We start from the raw sequence: 13,782 nt of genomic DNA on the forward strand, positions 1-13,782 counted from the left end.
GTGGTAGGTAGAATCCATGATTGTGTTTTACATGAAACCTTGTAATTTAGTGTTGACAGGGCTAAACTGTATGTTACTGTATGTCATAGCACTCTCACAATAGCGGCAATGTTTATCTCATTGGACAGCCAAACAATGAGGGAATATTTGTCAATGCTAAGTCCTGCTTTTATGTGCTTTTAAGCATGAGTTATGATTGATGAATAGGTAAATGTAGGATCGGCAAGAGAACTACATAACAGAGCCTGAAATACACAGGATTCCACAATGATTTACAGTAAAACTTCATATAACTTATTAACATACACTTTGATTTCAGAGGATACATCAAAGGCCACAGTTAACATCATCCCCTCAATGTCAAGGATGCCTGAGATTGCAGGTAAGCTTCATAATACATGTGCTATACAGATGTGTGAGCCCTGAGGATGATGACAATGATTAACACTGCAGCCTTACATATCCACAGACAATGGTGAAAGGACAATAACCATGATGGAGACAGTCATAGCAAGTTGTGCAACAGGTTTTGTGGATTAGCTGTATTTGAAAAGCATGAAGTCGCCTAAATAATTCAGTTTATAAACATGATAGCGATTGGATGTACTTTGAAAATTCTTGGTTTTTAGTTGATCAAATATTGAATTTGGCCATAGAAACGCCTTGAATAACACGTTCATAAATGCCAAAAAAATGTATCCTAAGGAATAAGGTTTTGAAATGTCTGGAGATATAAGAAAGCTTAGGATATGTTTGTGTTTTTTTACACATATTTACCCTTTTTTTTGTTGGCACAAAACTACCGCCATGCTTCCATTCAGTGACACTTGTGGGGGTCGTAGACCAAACGGTTCGGACGCTACAGACAGAGGTTGGCACATCGGTGGTACTGACATCAGACGAGTCCCGTGACACTTGTGGGGGTCGTAGACCAAACGGTTCGGACGCTACAGACAGAGGTTGGCACATCGGTGGTACTGACATCAGACGAGTCCCGTGACACTTATGGGGGTCGTAGACCAAACGGTTCTGACGCTACAGACAGAGGTTGGCACATCGGTGGTACTGACATCAGACGAGTCCCGTGACACTTATGGGGGTCGTAGACCAAACGGTTCTGACGCTACAGACAGAGGTTGGCACATCGGTGGTACTGACATCAGACGAGTCCCGTGACACTTGTGGGGGTCGTAGACCAAACGGTTCGGACGCTACAGACAGAGAGCCCATGCAAAAAAACAGATCTTTAGCTTAAACTGACAGATTTTGATGAGGATGTTTTCATGATGTTAATGAGATTGACACACGGGTGCGTCAGTAGACTCTTATGGTGAGTGAGTGAGGCCAATCTTGCAGTCAACCAATGGACAACTAGTTAAAAGCAAGATCTTACAGGGGGCAAAAGTTTGAAATAATTCTGCTCCCCGTTGACTACTCATTTCTTTCTCTGTATCTAAAGATAAAACCTGCTGAATTGTATGCTATCATAGCTGAATTGGTTATCCGTTTCCTCAGGAGTGAGTCCTATACATAATGGCCAGGTCTGCAGCACATGGGGTAACTACCACTTCAAGACCTTTGACGGAGACATCTTTCAGCTCCCCTCCACCTGCAACTATGTTGTGACCTCACTGTGCCATAGCAGTTATGAGGATTTCAACATCCAGATGAGGCGGCAGGTGGTGGACCACCAGCCCACCATTAGCAGGATCACCATGAAGCTGGATGGCGCAGTGGTGGAGCTATCCAAGGGTTCCGTTGTTGTTAATGGGAAGAAGTAAGTTCGTCAAGAATTTCTCATGTAGCTGTATTTCTCAATCAGTGCTCAAGTAGTTGGATGTCATATTGTTGTCCCAGTCACTTTGACTTCAAAGATTAGACGCAACTTTATACTGTGTAATTATGCTCCAGCACATTTTTACAGTGATTGAGATGAGATTCCTGTTTTTATACTACTAATGAAAATGTCTTAAAATGAAGTCAATTGAGCTAATGTAAAATTGGTTGGTCTGACTAAGTTCTAGTTAAATCTAATGCTTTGTCTTCCTCTTCCTCCAGTGCCACCTTACCATTCAGCCAGTCTGGTATTCTCATTGAAGAGAATCCCTCCTACATCAAGATCAAAGCAAAACTGGGATTGGTAGCCATATGGAACCAGGAGGATTCCTTCTTGGTAGTACAACAATTATGCATTTATGAATATTTCTGTTGTGGAGTTAGGTTTTTGCAGTGTGGTTAATGTATACATTTGAAGGCCTGTGCTGTGTGGGCACTTGGAATGAATGTAGGCATTTGGAATGACTATAGGTAGTACTAATCTAAAGTTATTTTAAGTAATAGGTTATCACTGCGGTTAAATGTTCGTTTTGTTCCAGTCATTTCCCGTTTTTGTCGAGTGTTATGCGGTTATGGAGGTAAACTGTCGCCCTAAAATGTTTAATGGTTTTCTACTTCAGGTGGAGATGGACATCAAATTCAGAAACAAGACCTGTGGTCTATGTGGAGATTTTAATGGAGTTCAACAATTTGATGAGTTCTATAGCCATGGTACATTTTCACTGACACTATCAACACATCAACCATTGCCTATTATTTGGAATACAGTTGACATTCAACAATAATTTGATTTATTTTTATGCCAAAGGTATGAAATTGTCCCCTGTCGACTTCGGAAACTTCTGGAAATTGGATGGTCCAACTGAAAGCTGTACTGAAAATACACTACCTTCGAATCATAAATGCCCTAATCTGGTAGGTTAAACTTTATCGCTTATGATAAGAATAGGGATATTGGCTAGGCTGCTGTGTACTTAACAACATGTGGGGTCCGAAATGACTGACTCCCTTGATAAAGATTAGCAAAAATGACTATACTGTATACTGCTACAGTATATATGCTCCATTTCTTTGAAAAATATATTATTTTATACTAATACAATTGCTCTGAGAAAGAGATTTTGTTTAAAAGTCATATTTTCTTTCTCTCCGGTCAGGGGTCAAAATGAATGACACCCCTGTTTTCAATACCTTTCAATACCTTGAGAGAATAATAGGACTGAGCCTTTTTCTAAAATGTTTTATGAGTTGGAGAACATATTGGGAGGGATTTTAGACCATTCCTCCATACAGAATCCTTCCAAATCCTTGATATCCTTTGTCTGTGCTTATGGACTGCCCTTCAATTCAAACCACAGATTTTCAATGGGTGTCAAGTTCGGAGACTGCAAAATAGCCCCTTTTTGCAATGGCCATCTCAGTCTCTCTTTGAAACCCACTGAAAATCTGTGGTTTGAATTAAAGGCCGTCCATAAGAACAGACGATGATTATCAAGGATCCTAATCAGTGGAGGCTGCTGAGGTAAAGACGGCTCGTAATAATAGCTGGAACGGAGTGTTTGATGCCATAATGGAGATGGCATCAAACACATGGAGAACATGTGTTTGATGTATTTGATATCGTTCCACTAATTCCGCTCTAGCCATTACCACAAACCCGTCCTCCCCAATCAAGTTCCCACCAACCTCCTGTGCTCCTAATGTGTTCTTCAACTCATAAAACATTTTAAAAAAGGATTATTGCAGTTTTCCTTGCAAGGTGAGGTATTGAAAGATAGTGAAAAGAACGATGTCAATAATTTTGACCCCTACCTTTTAGAGATTTTTTTGTATTACTTTTTAGACAAAATCTCTTTCTAGAAGCAATTGTATTAATATAAAATTGAAAAAAATCCAAAATTTGTTTTGCGTACAATATCGTTACATTTTTGAATTATTTATTTTATACAGTCCTTTCTACTCATTTTTATCAAGGGTGTCAATAATTTCAGACTCCACTGTATATGTCCTAATTATAACATCTCTCTGTTTTTGTTTGATAGAAACCAATTTGTGAGCAGTTGCTCTCCGGTCCTGCCTTCAGCAGCTGTAAGGACTTGTTGGCCATCGACTCATTTGTTGAGGCCTGTGTATCTGACCTGTGCCACTGTGATAACAGCACCAACTCCTTCTGCCTGTGCAACACCATCTCAGAGTACTCCCGTCAGTGTGTTCACGCAGGGGGGAAGCCAAAACAATGGAGGACTGAACAGTTCTGCTGTAAGCATGCCATTACCCCCCATATCAAAAATCTAATCGCACATTGGTTAGTTGCAACAGTATACTAATATTTTGAAATAACCTTATTTTTGCAGATAAGACATGCCCCTTCAACATGGAGTACCAGGAGTGTGGAAACCCCTGTGTTGACACCTGCTCCAACCCTGAGAGAGGCCAGCTGTGTGAGGAACACTGCTCAGATGGCTGCTTTTGTCCTCCAGGTGGGCAGACATATTTAAACATTCTCTGCACATCCTCTTCTTCAAAGAGATGTGATAAAATGCATTGGAATGTAGCAGACTGTATACTGATAGAATGCAAAGCAATTGATTGCATATTGTGGACCGGACTACGTTGCGTTACAAAGGCAACTACACATTTGGTCAAAAATCTTTGATCTGTTGTAATGGCCAGGTATATTATCTGATTCATGTAGTATTTAGTTTCCTGACACAAACAAGCCAGAGTGTCAGAAATTATTGTCTGTCTAGACAGAAAAATACTTTGAATTCAGATTTTAGTTACTAGGTGTTGTAACTAGTAACATAGTTACTAGGTGTTGCCTATGTAGGGCAGTATGTTGGAATGGAGACATAATAAACACATGTATGCTCTCACCCAAAGGAACCGTTTTTGATGACGTCAACAAGAATGGTTGTATCTCCTTGAGTCAATGCTCCTGCCGCCACAATGGAAAAACCTACGCACCCGGAGAGTCTTATTCAAGCACTTGTAAAGATTGGTAAGAAAACCAGGCTAAGAATTTTGACTTGAGTCTAAAATTTATTCCAGCAGTGACAATTTGTAAGTTCCATTGAATAATTGATATGTTGCCCTTAGCTCCTGTGCTGGTGGTCAGTGGAAGTGTGTGGACAAGGACTGTCCTGGCACCTGTGCTGTGGAGGGAGGATCCCACATCAACACCTATGATGGAAAAGCCTACACCTTCCATGGGGACTGCTCTTATGTTCTGACCAAGGTCAATATGCAGTTTCCTCACCAAAGATCTGTGTGCATCAATCTCATCCACATAAGACATCTTACAACTTGTCAACTTTTTTGTAGTTATTATGTCTGTATTACAGCTTTGTCTCCAGCTTCTTTACTTTTCTTCTAACAAATCCAGGTTTATGATGAACATTGTAATCAAACTATATAGAACAGGGCTCTCCAACCATGTTCCTGGAGTGCTACCGTCCTGTAGGTTTTCACGCCAACCCTAATTTAGGGCACCTGATTCTACTAATTAGCTGGTTGATGAGCTGAATCAGGTTAGTTACAACTGGGGATGGAACAAAAACCTACAGGAGAGTAGCTCTCCAGGAACAGAGTTGGGACAATACTATTCATCCTGCATTCATACGTTTATCTATGGAGAAATCTGAGTTGTTCATGTCTACTCTGTCTCTTGTTTTACACTGAGATATTGATTTTTCCTTTTATTAAGGCAAATATTTGTAACAACTTATTCATGTTTTTTTCAGGACTGTGATGGGATGCAATTCACTGTACTGGGTGATCTGGTGCAGTGTGGGCTTTCTGACAGTGAGACTTGTCTAAAGGCTGTTACCCTGTCCCTCTCAGAAGGAGCCACTGTAAGTATTCTTTGACTGACATGCTCTCAGCCTTTGACTGCATTAGATGTTTTTCCCCTAATGTTGTTAGGTTTTAGACTTGAATGTATAATTTGAATATCATGAATAAGACTATGGATACACAATGCCCCTCTACGCAGGTGATCAACATACAACCCAATGGAAAAGCCTTTGTAAATGGAATCTATTCTCAGCTGCCCTTTTCTGTTGGTAAGTTAGAGTTGCACAATAAACATACCGTAATGTCAATGTAGTCGTGACTAGGCATATATGAAACTTGTGTCCTACAGGTAAGCACATCATTGTATTGGGAATACATTATGATAAATCGGAATGTCGTGATGGCGATGTAGCTTTATCATTCAACACTGACACATATTTTACTTAACATCATAATGCTGAATCTTACTCCTTCCTCTTCCCACTTTGTTCCTTATAGCTGGAGTAACTATTTTCAGAGCCTCCTCATTTTTCATCATCGTCCAGACCACCTTTGGCCTCCAGTTGGAAATCCAACTCTCACCAATCATGCAGGTCTATATTGCTGCAAGCACCGTTTGGCAGCAGAGAACTTGTGGTATGTCTCATCATCCGTTGACCAACCACCACAGTCCACTGAGGTGTTCATGTTCTGGGAATGATTTCTTTTCCCTGTACATAAATACATGTTCACCCTACAGGTCTTTGTGGAAACTTCAACAACAACCAAGGAGATGATTTCAAGGTCCTGAGTGGAGTGACTGAGGGCACAGCAATTGGTTTTGCAAACACCTGGAAAACACGAGCCAGCTGCCCAGACATCAAGAGTAGCTTTGAAAGCCCCTGCAGTTTAAGTCTTGACAATGGTAGCTGCATGGTTAATCCCCTTCCCATGTCTGTTTTAATTGTTATGGAGAATGGTGCAAGTGTTTCTTAAAGTTGCCCTAACTAATTCATGTGGTTTATTTTTTCACTATTTCAGAGAAGTATGCCCAGTACTGGTGCTCTCAGCTGGCTGATCCTAAAGGGTTGTTTGCTCCATGCCACACAGCAATAAGCCCAGACATGTACAAAGACGTGAGACCCCATCCCCATACTATTCATTTCTGAATATTTCATGAGCATATCTAATACACAAATGTATGTATGTATCATGTGATTACAGTTGTTCTGGGGCAATTGAGAATAATTTTGCTTGCTGTTAAATATTGTTTTCTGCACAGTGTTTGTGCATATTATGCACACACAACTAATTGAAAATATTTTACAGTATAATATGGATGCTGTTCTGACTGTGGTTTTCTATTCAGAACTGCATGTATGACAGCTGTAACTGTGAGAAGAGTGAGGACTGCATGTGTGCTGCCGTCTCCTCTTATGTCCACGCGTGTGCTGCCGAGGGTATCCAGCTCAGCGGCTGGAGAGACACTATCTGCAGTGAGTGACAGTCACACCATAATACCTAAGAAGATGTGTCAATTGTGGGAGAATAAGATACAAATACGATAAATATTTACATCTAACAGTAATTGTTGCCATCCACAGACAAATACTCCACCTCGTGCCCTAGCACCATGGTCTACAGCTACAGCATAAAAAACAGTGATCGCTCCTGCCGTTGCTACAGCGACTCTGACTTTACCTGTTCAATCACCTTCGAGTCTGTGGATGGGTGTGTCTGTTCTGAGGGAACCTACCTGGATGATGAGGGCAAGTGTGTTGCACCAGCCAGCTGCCCTTGTTATTACAAGGGCTTAGTGGTATCCCCTGGAGAGGTCATCAGCAAGGATGGAACCATGTGGTATGGACCGAGTTATTTACCTACCTATACTCAAACTGCATTACAATGTAATTCACAACACATTTTATTTTAAAGACATATTTTTGGGACTTTATGAACCAAGGGCCTTGGGCCTTGCTTTCCTGCAGTGAGCATAGGGACATTCAAGTACCATTAACATCATTTTATTTCAGCACCTGCAAGGAGGGCAAACTCCATTGTATTGGAGATTCACCTGATCATCCATGTAAGTTTATGTATATACATTGTCAAAACATCTCACAATTTTGAGATATTGTACTGTGCCAGGCAACAATGAATTTGAAATAAGTCTATTCTTTTAATGGCACTCTGTCAAATCCTATATACACATGTGGTGTGTGGTAGTAGTATGCTATTGGCAACAGAACCAGGCTATGTGCATGTTGAATTATCATCTCTCCATCCTAGTACACACTTTACAGAGCATATTGATTTTGTGAAAGACACAACATAGTCATGATACATGAATTCCCTTTATTTCCACAGCATGTGTTGCACCAATGGTTTTCATCAACTGCTCCAATGCAAGCCCAGGAGTGAGAGGGTTGGAGTGTCAGAAGAGCTGCAATATTCTGGATATGGCCTGTGTAAGTCCCCTATTTACTTCGTCTCCAGGCCATTTCACACAGCGGATATAAACCTGTGTACAAAATATTAAGAACACTTTCCTAATATTGATATGAATACACAATCCGTCTCAATTGTCTAATGGCTTGAAAATCCTTCTTCAAACTGTCTCCTCCTCTTCATCTACACTTATTGAAGTGGATTTAACAATTGACATCAATAAGGGATCAATGCTTTCAGCTGGATTCCCCTGGTCAGTCTATGTAATTGAAAGAGCAGGTGTTCGTATTGTTTCTACACTCAGTGTATCTAATGGCCAAAGGATTGTGAATAAAAATCAAGTGTAAAATATAAACTTTCAGTTTTTTATATATTGGTAAATTTAACATAGTCTCCTAGCTATTGTGCACAGCGTATATAAGCCTGGTACATTAACGATTCCATTTTGTCCTTAGTGGGAGTGATCATATAGTTCTATGGGAGTTTCCTTATTGAGTAAAGTATTTGCCATCATCTAATTTTAGCGAATCACACGACTGCGAGGCGTGGCTCTGTGCTTGTGATGTGCTAGTGTATGGGGGAAGGTTATTGGGAAGGTTTTGTGGGAGATGATTGTTTGGTAGATTAAGCCGAATAAGCCAATACCTATGTGCTGGGAGTTTCTCCTGGTCTCTCTGTATTGACTAATGGCTAACAAAGGCCAAGTTTGACCTTTTGGTCCACCAGAATCTTCACGCATTTGGGCGGAACTTTCTGGGAACCAGATTAACTTATAGTTTACACCATTTTTACACAACAGATTTTCAAATCAATAATTTTCACTTTACAGATCAGCACAGAGTGCATTTCAGGCTGTATGTGTCCCTCTGGACTGGTATCCGATGGAAAAGGAGGCTGCATCATGCCAGACCTTTGTCCTTGTTCTCACAATGCAGCTATTTACCAACCAGGAGACAGAATCAAGGTCGACTGCAATACCTGGTAAGTTCATCTTGCCTCATTTGGGGTTTTAAACCAATTAAGACTTCAGTTTAATATCTGTTTTTGCCACTTTCAGCACTTGTAAAGAAAGAAAATGGCAGTGCACAACTAACCTGTGCCATGGAACCTGTGCCATTTATGGAGATGGACACTACATTACGTTTGACGGGAAACGATTCACTTTCGAAGGAGACTGTGAATACACTCTTACAAAGGTATGCTTGCAGGGTAACGTGATAGTCTAAGTGATCAACACCAATATTATTTGTTTTATTGGTTAAGTATTAATACATGATGACCAATAAGGGTTTGTGTTCATTTTTAAAGGTATATACTGTAGGTGTTTCTGGGGAGTCTTAAAAGCAATATTTGAAACTGTTTGGACATTATCTGCTGTTGCTTTGTGAATGCTACTGTAGCATTCCCAACGAGATGAACCATTTCATTATTTCAATGATTGACTTACCAAGTGTGGTTGGAGATAATGTACCATCCACCATAATACTGTGTTGGCTGTTGTTACATTTATGACTGAAATTGAGTCTACCTTAAACAGGACTACTGTGGAAACAACAATGCCAATGGCAGCTTCAGAGTCATCACTGAGAACATTCCCTGTGGAACAACAGGCACCACCTGCTCCAAGGCCATCAAGCTCTTCCTGGGGGTAACTAGATTCCTGCTTCCTGCCTGGCACATACCATTACTGAAGCCAAGACTACTACTTTTCAGTCAATCATACATACATACATATATGCATGCATACATACATACATAAAAACATACATAATATAAAGCAGACATTACAAAATACACACATCAAAGCTTCATGAGGCTAGGCAAAAAAAAACACATTATAGCATACATTATAACATAATCAGTAATTAGATACATTTATATTTAAAAAAAATCTCTTTCAGAACAATGAATTAATCCTGACAGAAGGGAACTACCAAGTCGTTGAGAGAAATACAGGGGAGGCGGTTCCTTACCAGATTCGCACAATGGGCATCTACCTTGTGATTGAAGCCAATAATGGTTTGATTCTCATGTGGGACAGGAAAACAAGCATGTTCATCAAACTTAACCCACAGTTCAAGGTACATTTCAACTTTGATTGGATGACAAATTATATATTAAAATATGGTTCTAGTATTCCATTAACCGATATTCACAAGTCTGTTATGACTCCTTTTTATCATTCAACTGAATCTAATGCTATGTCCTCTTCAGGGACATGTCTGTGGTCTGTGTGGAAACTATGATGGCAACGCGAACAATGACTTCACTACCAGGAGCCAGGCAGTGGTTGTCAATCCTCTAGACTTTGGAAACAGCTGGAAAGTCTCTGCAAGCTGCCCCGATGCAAAGAGCAAAAGGAGCCCCTGTACTGCCAACCCTTACAGGCAGTCCTGGTCACAGAAGCAGTGCAGCATCATACAGAGCAAAGTTTTCGCAGACTGCCATTCTAAAGTAGGTTTAGACTTTAGTCGTTCACTGAATGTTTTGGAATTTTATATGATCATGTTGACTAAATTATGTTCTCCAATTAGGTGGACCCCTCTTCTTTCTATGATGCTTGTGTGACAGACTCATGTGCTTGCGACAGTGGTGGAGACTGTGAGTGCTTCTGTACCGCTGTGGCAGCTTATGCAGAGGCCTGTAATGAGGCTGGAGCCTGCATAGCCTGGAGAAGCCCACAAATCTGCCGTGAGTTTCGAAATGTTCAATTCATTTAAGTGCTGACATAAAAATATGCTTAATCCACTCAGTTTAAACCAAATTGAAGATAATACTTACAGAGAGCTTTTGTCCATCACATACAGCACTGTTCTGTGATTACTACAACCCCACTGGAGAATGTGAGTGGCACTACAAGGCATGTGGAGCTCAGTGTATGAAGACCTGCAGGAATCCTTCCGGGAGCTGCTCCACTCAGATACCACCTCTTGAAGGTACAGTAGACATTAAATTAGAATCTACTTTGGGCAACAACAATTTTCCATAACATGTACTTAATATTTATTTAACGTTAAAGCTAGAGTCCTTAAATGAAACAGTAACAAAGTCGCCACCCCGCCTCTGTTTCGGTAAAAAGCTGAGAGATGGCCCAGGAAAATTGTGACCACTCTCAAATTCATACAGGGCTATGGATGCAAGGGCTGACCATTCATGATATAAAAATTATTGTTTTAAGCATGTTTTGAGGCTACACAATGTTTGACTTAATTTGTATTGTTTACAAACATTGTGGTAAAACAAACATGTATTTTGGGTTCTTATGGGGTACGACAGTTGAACTAAGCTCAGGAGGCATTTATAAGTTATATTCTTCAAGAATGAATGGGTATATATTATTCATTTATAGGTCAAAAAATGGCTGTAGCAACAAAATATTCTAGCTTTAAATTACCTCTATCAATCAATTACTTTTTGATCATTAATATTTGAATATTTTTCTTCTTCTTTAGGTTGCTATCCAAAATGTCCTCCTGCTCAACCTTTCTTTGATGAAGATATAATGAAGTGTGTGGAGAAGGAGCAGTGTGGCTGCTATGGCAGAGATGGAAAACACTACAATAATGGAGAAAAAGTACCGACCACAGAAAACTGCCAGACATGGTATGTCTTTAGTAATACAGAGAATCCTGGTCTTGGCTAAAATTGTGAACACTGTAACTTTGTTTGAATGTCAAAAATGAAACTAAGTAGAATTGTAAATGTTTCTTTTTCCAAAGCTATTGTAATTCCGTGACAGTGGACTGCAAATACGATGAACAAGGTATGAATGCATCCCTGAACAAAAACAAAAACACATTAATAATGTTTTCAACATTCCAGTACCCTAAAATATATCTTATCATTTCAGCTTGCACTTGCACCTACAATGGGAACAAATACCCCTATGGGCATATCATATACGATACAACAGATGGACATAGCAGCTGTATGACAGCAGTTTGTGGGAAGAATGGAACCATTCACAGGGACATGTACCCATGTTCAACTACAACTCCAACAACTTCTATTCCATCTCATCCAACTCCATTTACGAATGTTCCTACCTCTACATCATTCTCTACAGTAACAACAAATGTTTTCACTTTCTCAACACCAACGCCAACTGGTGGGTAACTGAAACTGATGCTTGAGTGACTAGTGACTAGTATGACTTGGTTATATATCAGAGTAGGCGGATGAGGGGAGGACGGCTCATAATAATGAGTGGGAAAGAGTAAATGGAATGGTGTCAAACACAAGGAAATCAGGTGTTTGTGTTTGAGACCATTCCATTTATTCCATTCCAGTTATTACTATGAGCCCGTCCTCTCTGTTTAAAATTCCACCGGCCACCATTGTTGCATATGAAGTGTGAACACTACAGCAAGTATCTCTTATGATCAAAATGGCTGAAGACATTACTAACTAGGCACCTTCCTTAGATTGTGTTACATTACCACCAATCTAAAAGAAGAAAAGGTATTTTTATATTTTTGTATTTAACTGACTAACTGTAATGTATACTCTGATTCTATAGAGCCAGCCACATCTTCAACAGAGACAACAGCGTCTCCAACAACCTTCACTACTACATGTGGATATCCATGTGTGTGGTCACAATGGTTTGATACCACATTCCCTACACTTGGAACTCCAGGAGGAGACTCTGAAACCTACAACAACATAAGAGCAGAGGGACATGATATATGTGAGAAGCCAAGCAAGATCCAATGCAGAGCCCAGAAGTACCCAAATGTTAGCATAAGCCAAGTGGGCCAAGTGGTGCAGTGTAATGTAGCAGAAGGGTTGACTTGCAGAAATGAAGACCAGTCAGGCCCATTCCCACTGTGCTTTAACTACCAAGTTCGAGTCCTCTGCTGTGATGAAAATCTTTGCACATCTAAGCCTACAACCATTTCACCAACAACTACAAGACCACCTGTTACGAAGACAACAACAACTACAACAGCAACCACCTCCACTTTATCAACAACCACGTTGACTACAAAAACCCCGAACTGCACAGTTTGTGAGTGGTCACCTTGGTATAATGTGGACTATCCTCAATTTGGTCCTGGGGGTGGCGACAATGAATCAATAAAAAAGATTATAGAATCTGGGAAAGATATTTGTGAAAAACCAGTGGATGTCATATGCCAAGCAGTGCGATATCCAGGGGTCCCATTGTCTGAATTAGGACAGAAGGTAGAATGTAATACGAAGGTTGGATTAATATGCCAGAACAAAGATCAAGGTATTCCTCCAATATGCCTTGACTATGAAATTAAGGTCAAATGTTGTAAGACTGTGAAATGTCACACTACAACACAAGAAACTACACCTACTGTCACAACTACAACAATGTCAACATCCACTTTAACTACAATAACAAGTAAACCAATGACAATCACTACTCCTCCAACCTCAACTCAACCTCTGACCACAACTACAACTCCTACCACCACTACAACACCCACTACTACAATGTTGACATCGACTGCTCCAGCTACCATATCAACAACAGTTCCATCGGCCACTACTCCTACACCAACTACTACAATCTTAACTCCGACAGCTCCATCTACAACAAAAACAACAACTCTGCCTTCCACCACTACTGCACCTCCAACCTCTACTCCTACATCAACCTCAACAGGAGTATCAACTACCCCCTGCAGTGGTGAAGAAAGTTGTGTGTGGTCAGACTGGATCAACCTTGGTCAGCCAACCTCTGGCTCTGAA

At 40.3% G+C, this 13,782-nt stretch overlaps 1 protein-coding gene across 1 annotated transcript; it reads left to right on the plus strand.

Moving 5' to 3' along the window:
• Nucleotides 1-366: 366 nt before the first annotated feature.
• LOC139575282 (mucin-5B-like) lies at nt 367-13,724 on the plus strand. Its single transcript, XM_071400240.1, has 27 exons — nt 367-382; nt 1,516-1,777; nt 2,059-2,173; nt 2,457-2,547; nt 2,645-2,751; nt 3,879-4,095; nt 4,191-4,316; nt 4,720-4,837; nt 4,936-5,074; nt 5,580-5,690; nt 5,831-5,900; nt 6,130-6,267; nt 6,371-6,535; nt 6,652-6,746; nt 6,980-7,106; nt 7,215-7,470; nt 7,644-7,691; nt 7,970-8,078; nt 8,888-9,039; nt 9,116-9,254; nt 9,596-9,706; nt 9,960-10,139; nt 10,273-10,512; nt 10,593-10,749; nt 10,866-10,994; nt 11,511-11,661; nt 13,565-13,724. The coding sequence occupies exons 1-27, from the start codon at nt 367-369 to the stop codon at nt 13,722-13,724; spliced, it is 3,729 nt and encodes a 1,242-aa protein (XP_071256341.1).
• Nucleotides 13,725-13,782: the final 58 nt, after the last annotated feature.

Source organism: Salvelinus alpinus, chromosome 5 (genome assembly GCF_045679555.1).
Source record: "Salvelinus alpinus chromosome 5, SLU_Salpinus.1, whole genome shotgun sequence".
NCBI classification, from domain to species: Eukaryota; Metazoa; Chordata; class Actinopteri; order Salmoniformes; family Salmonidae; genus Salvelinus; species Salvelinus alpinus.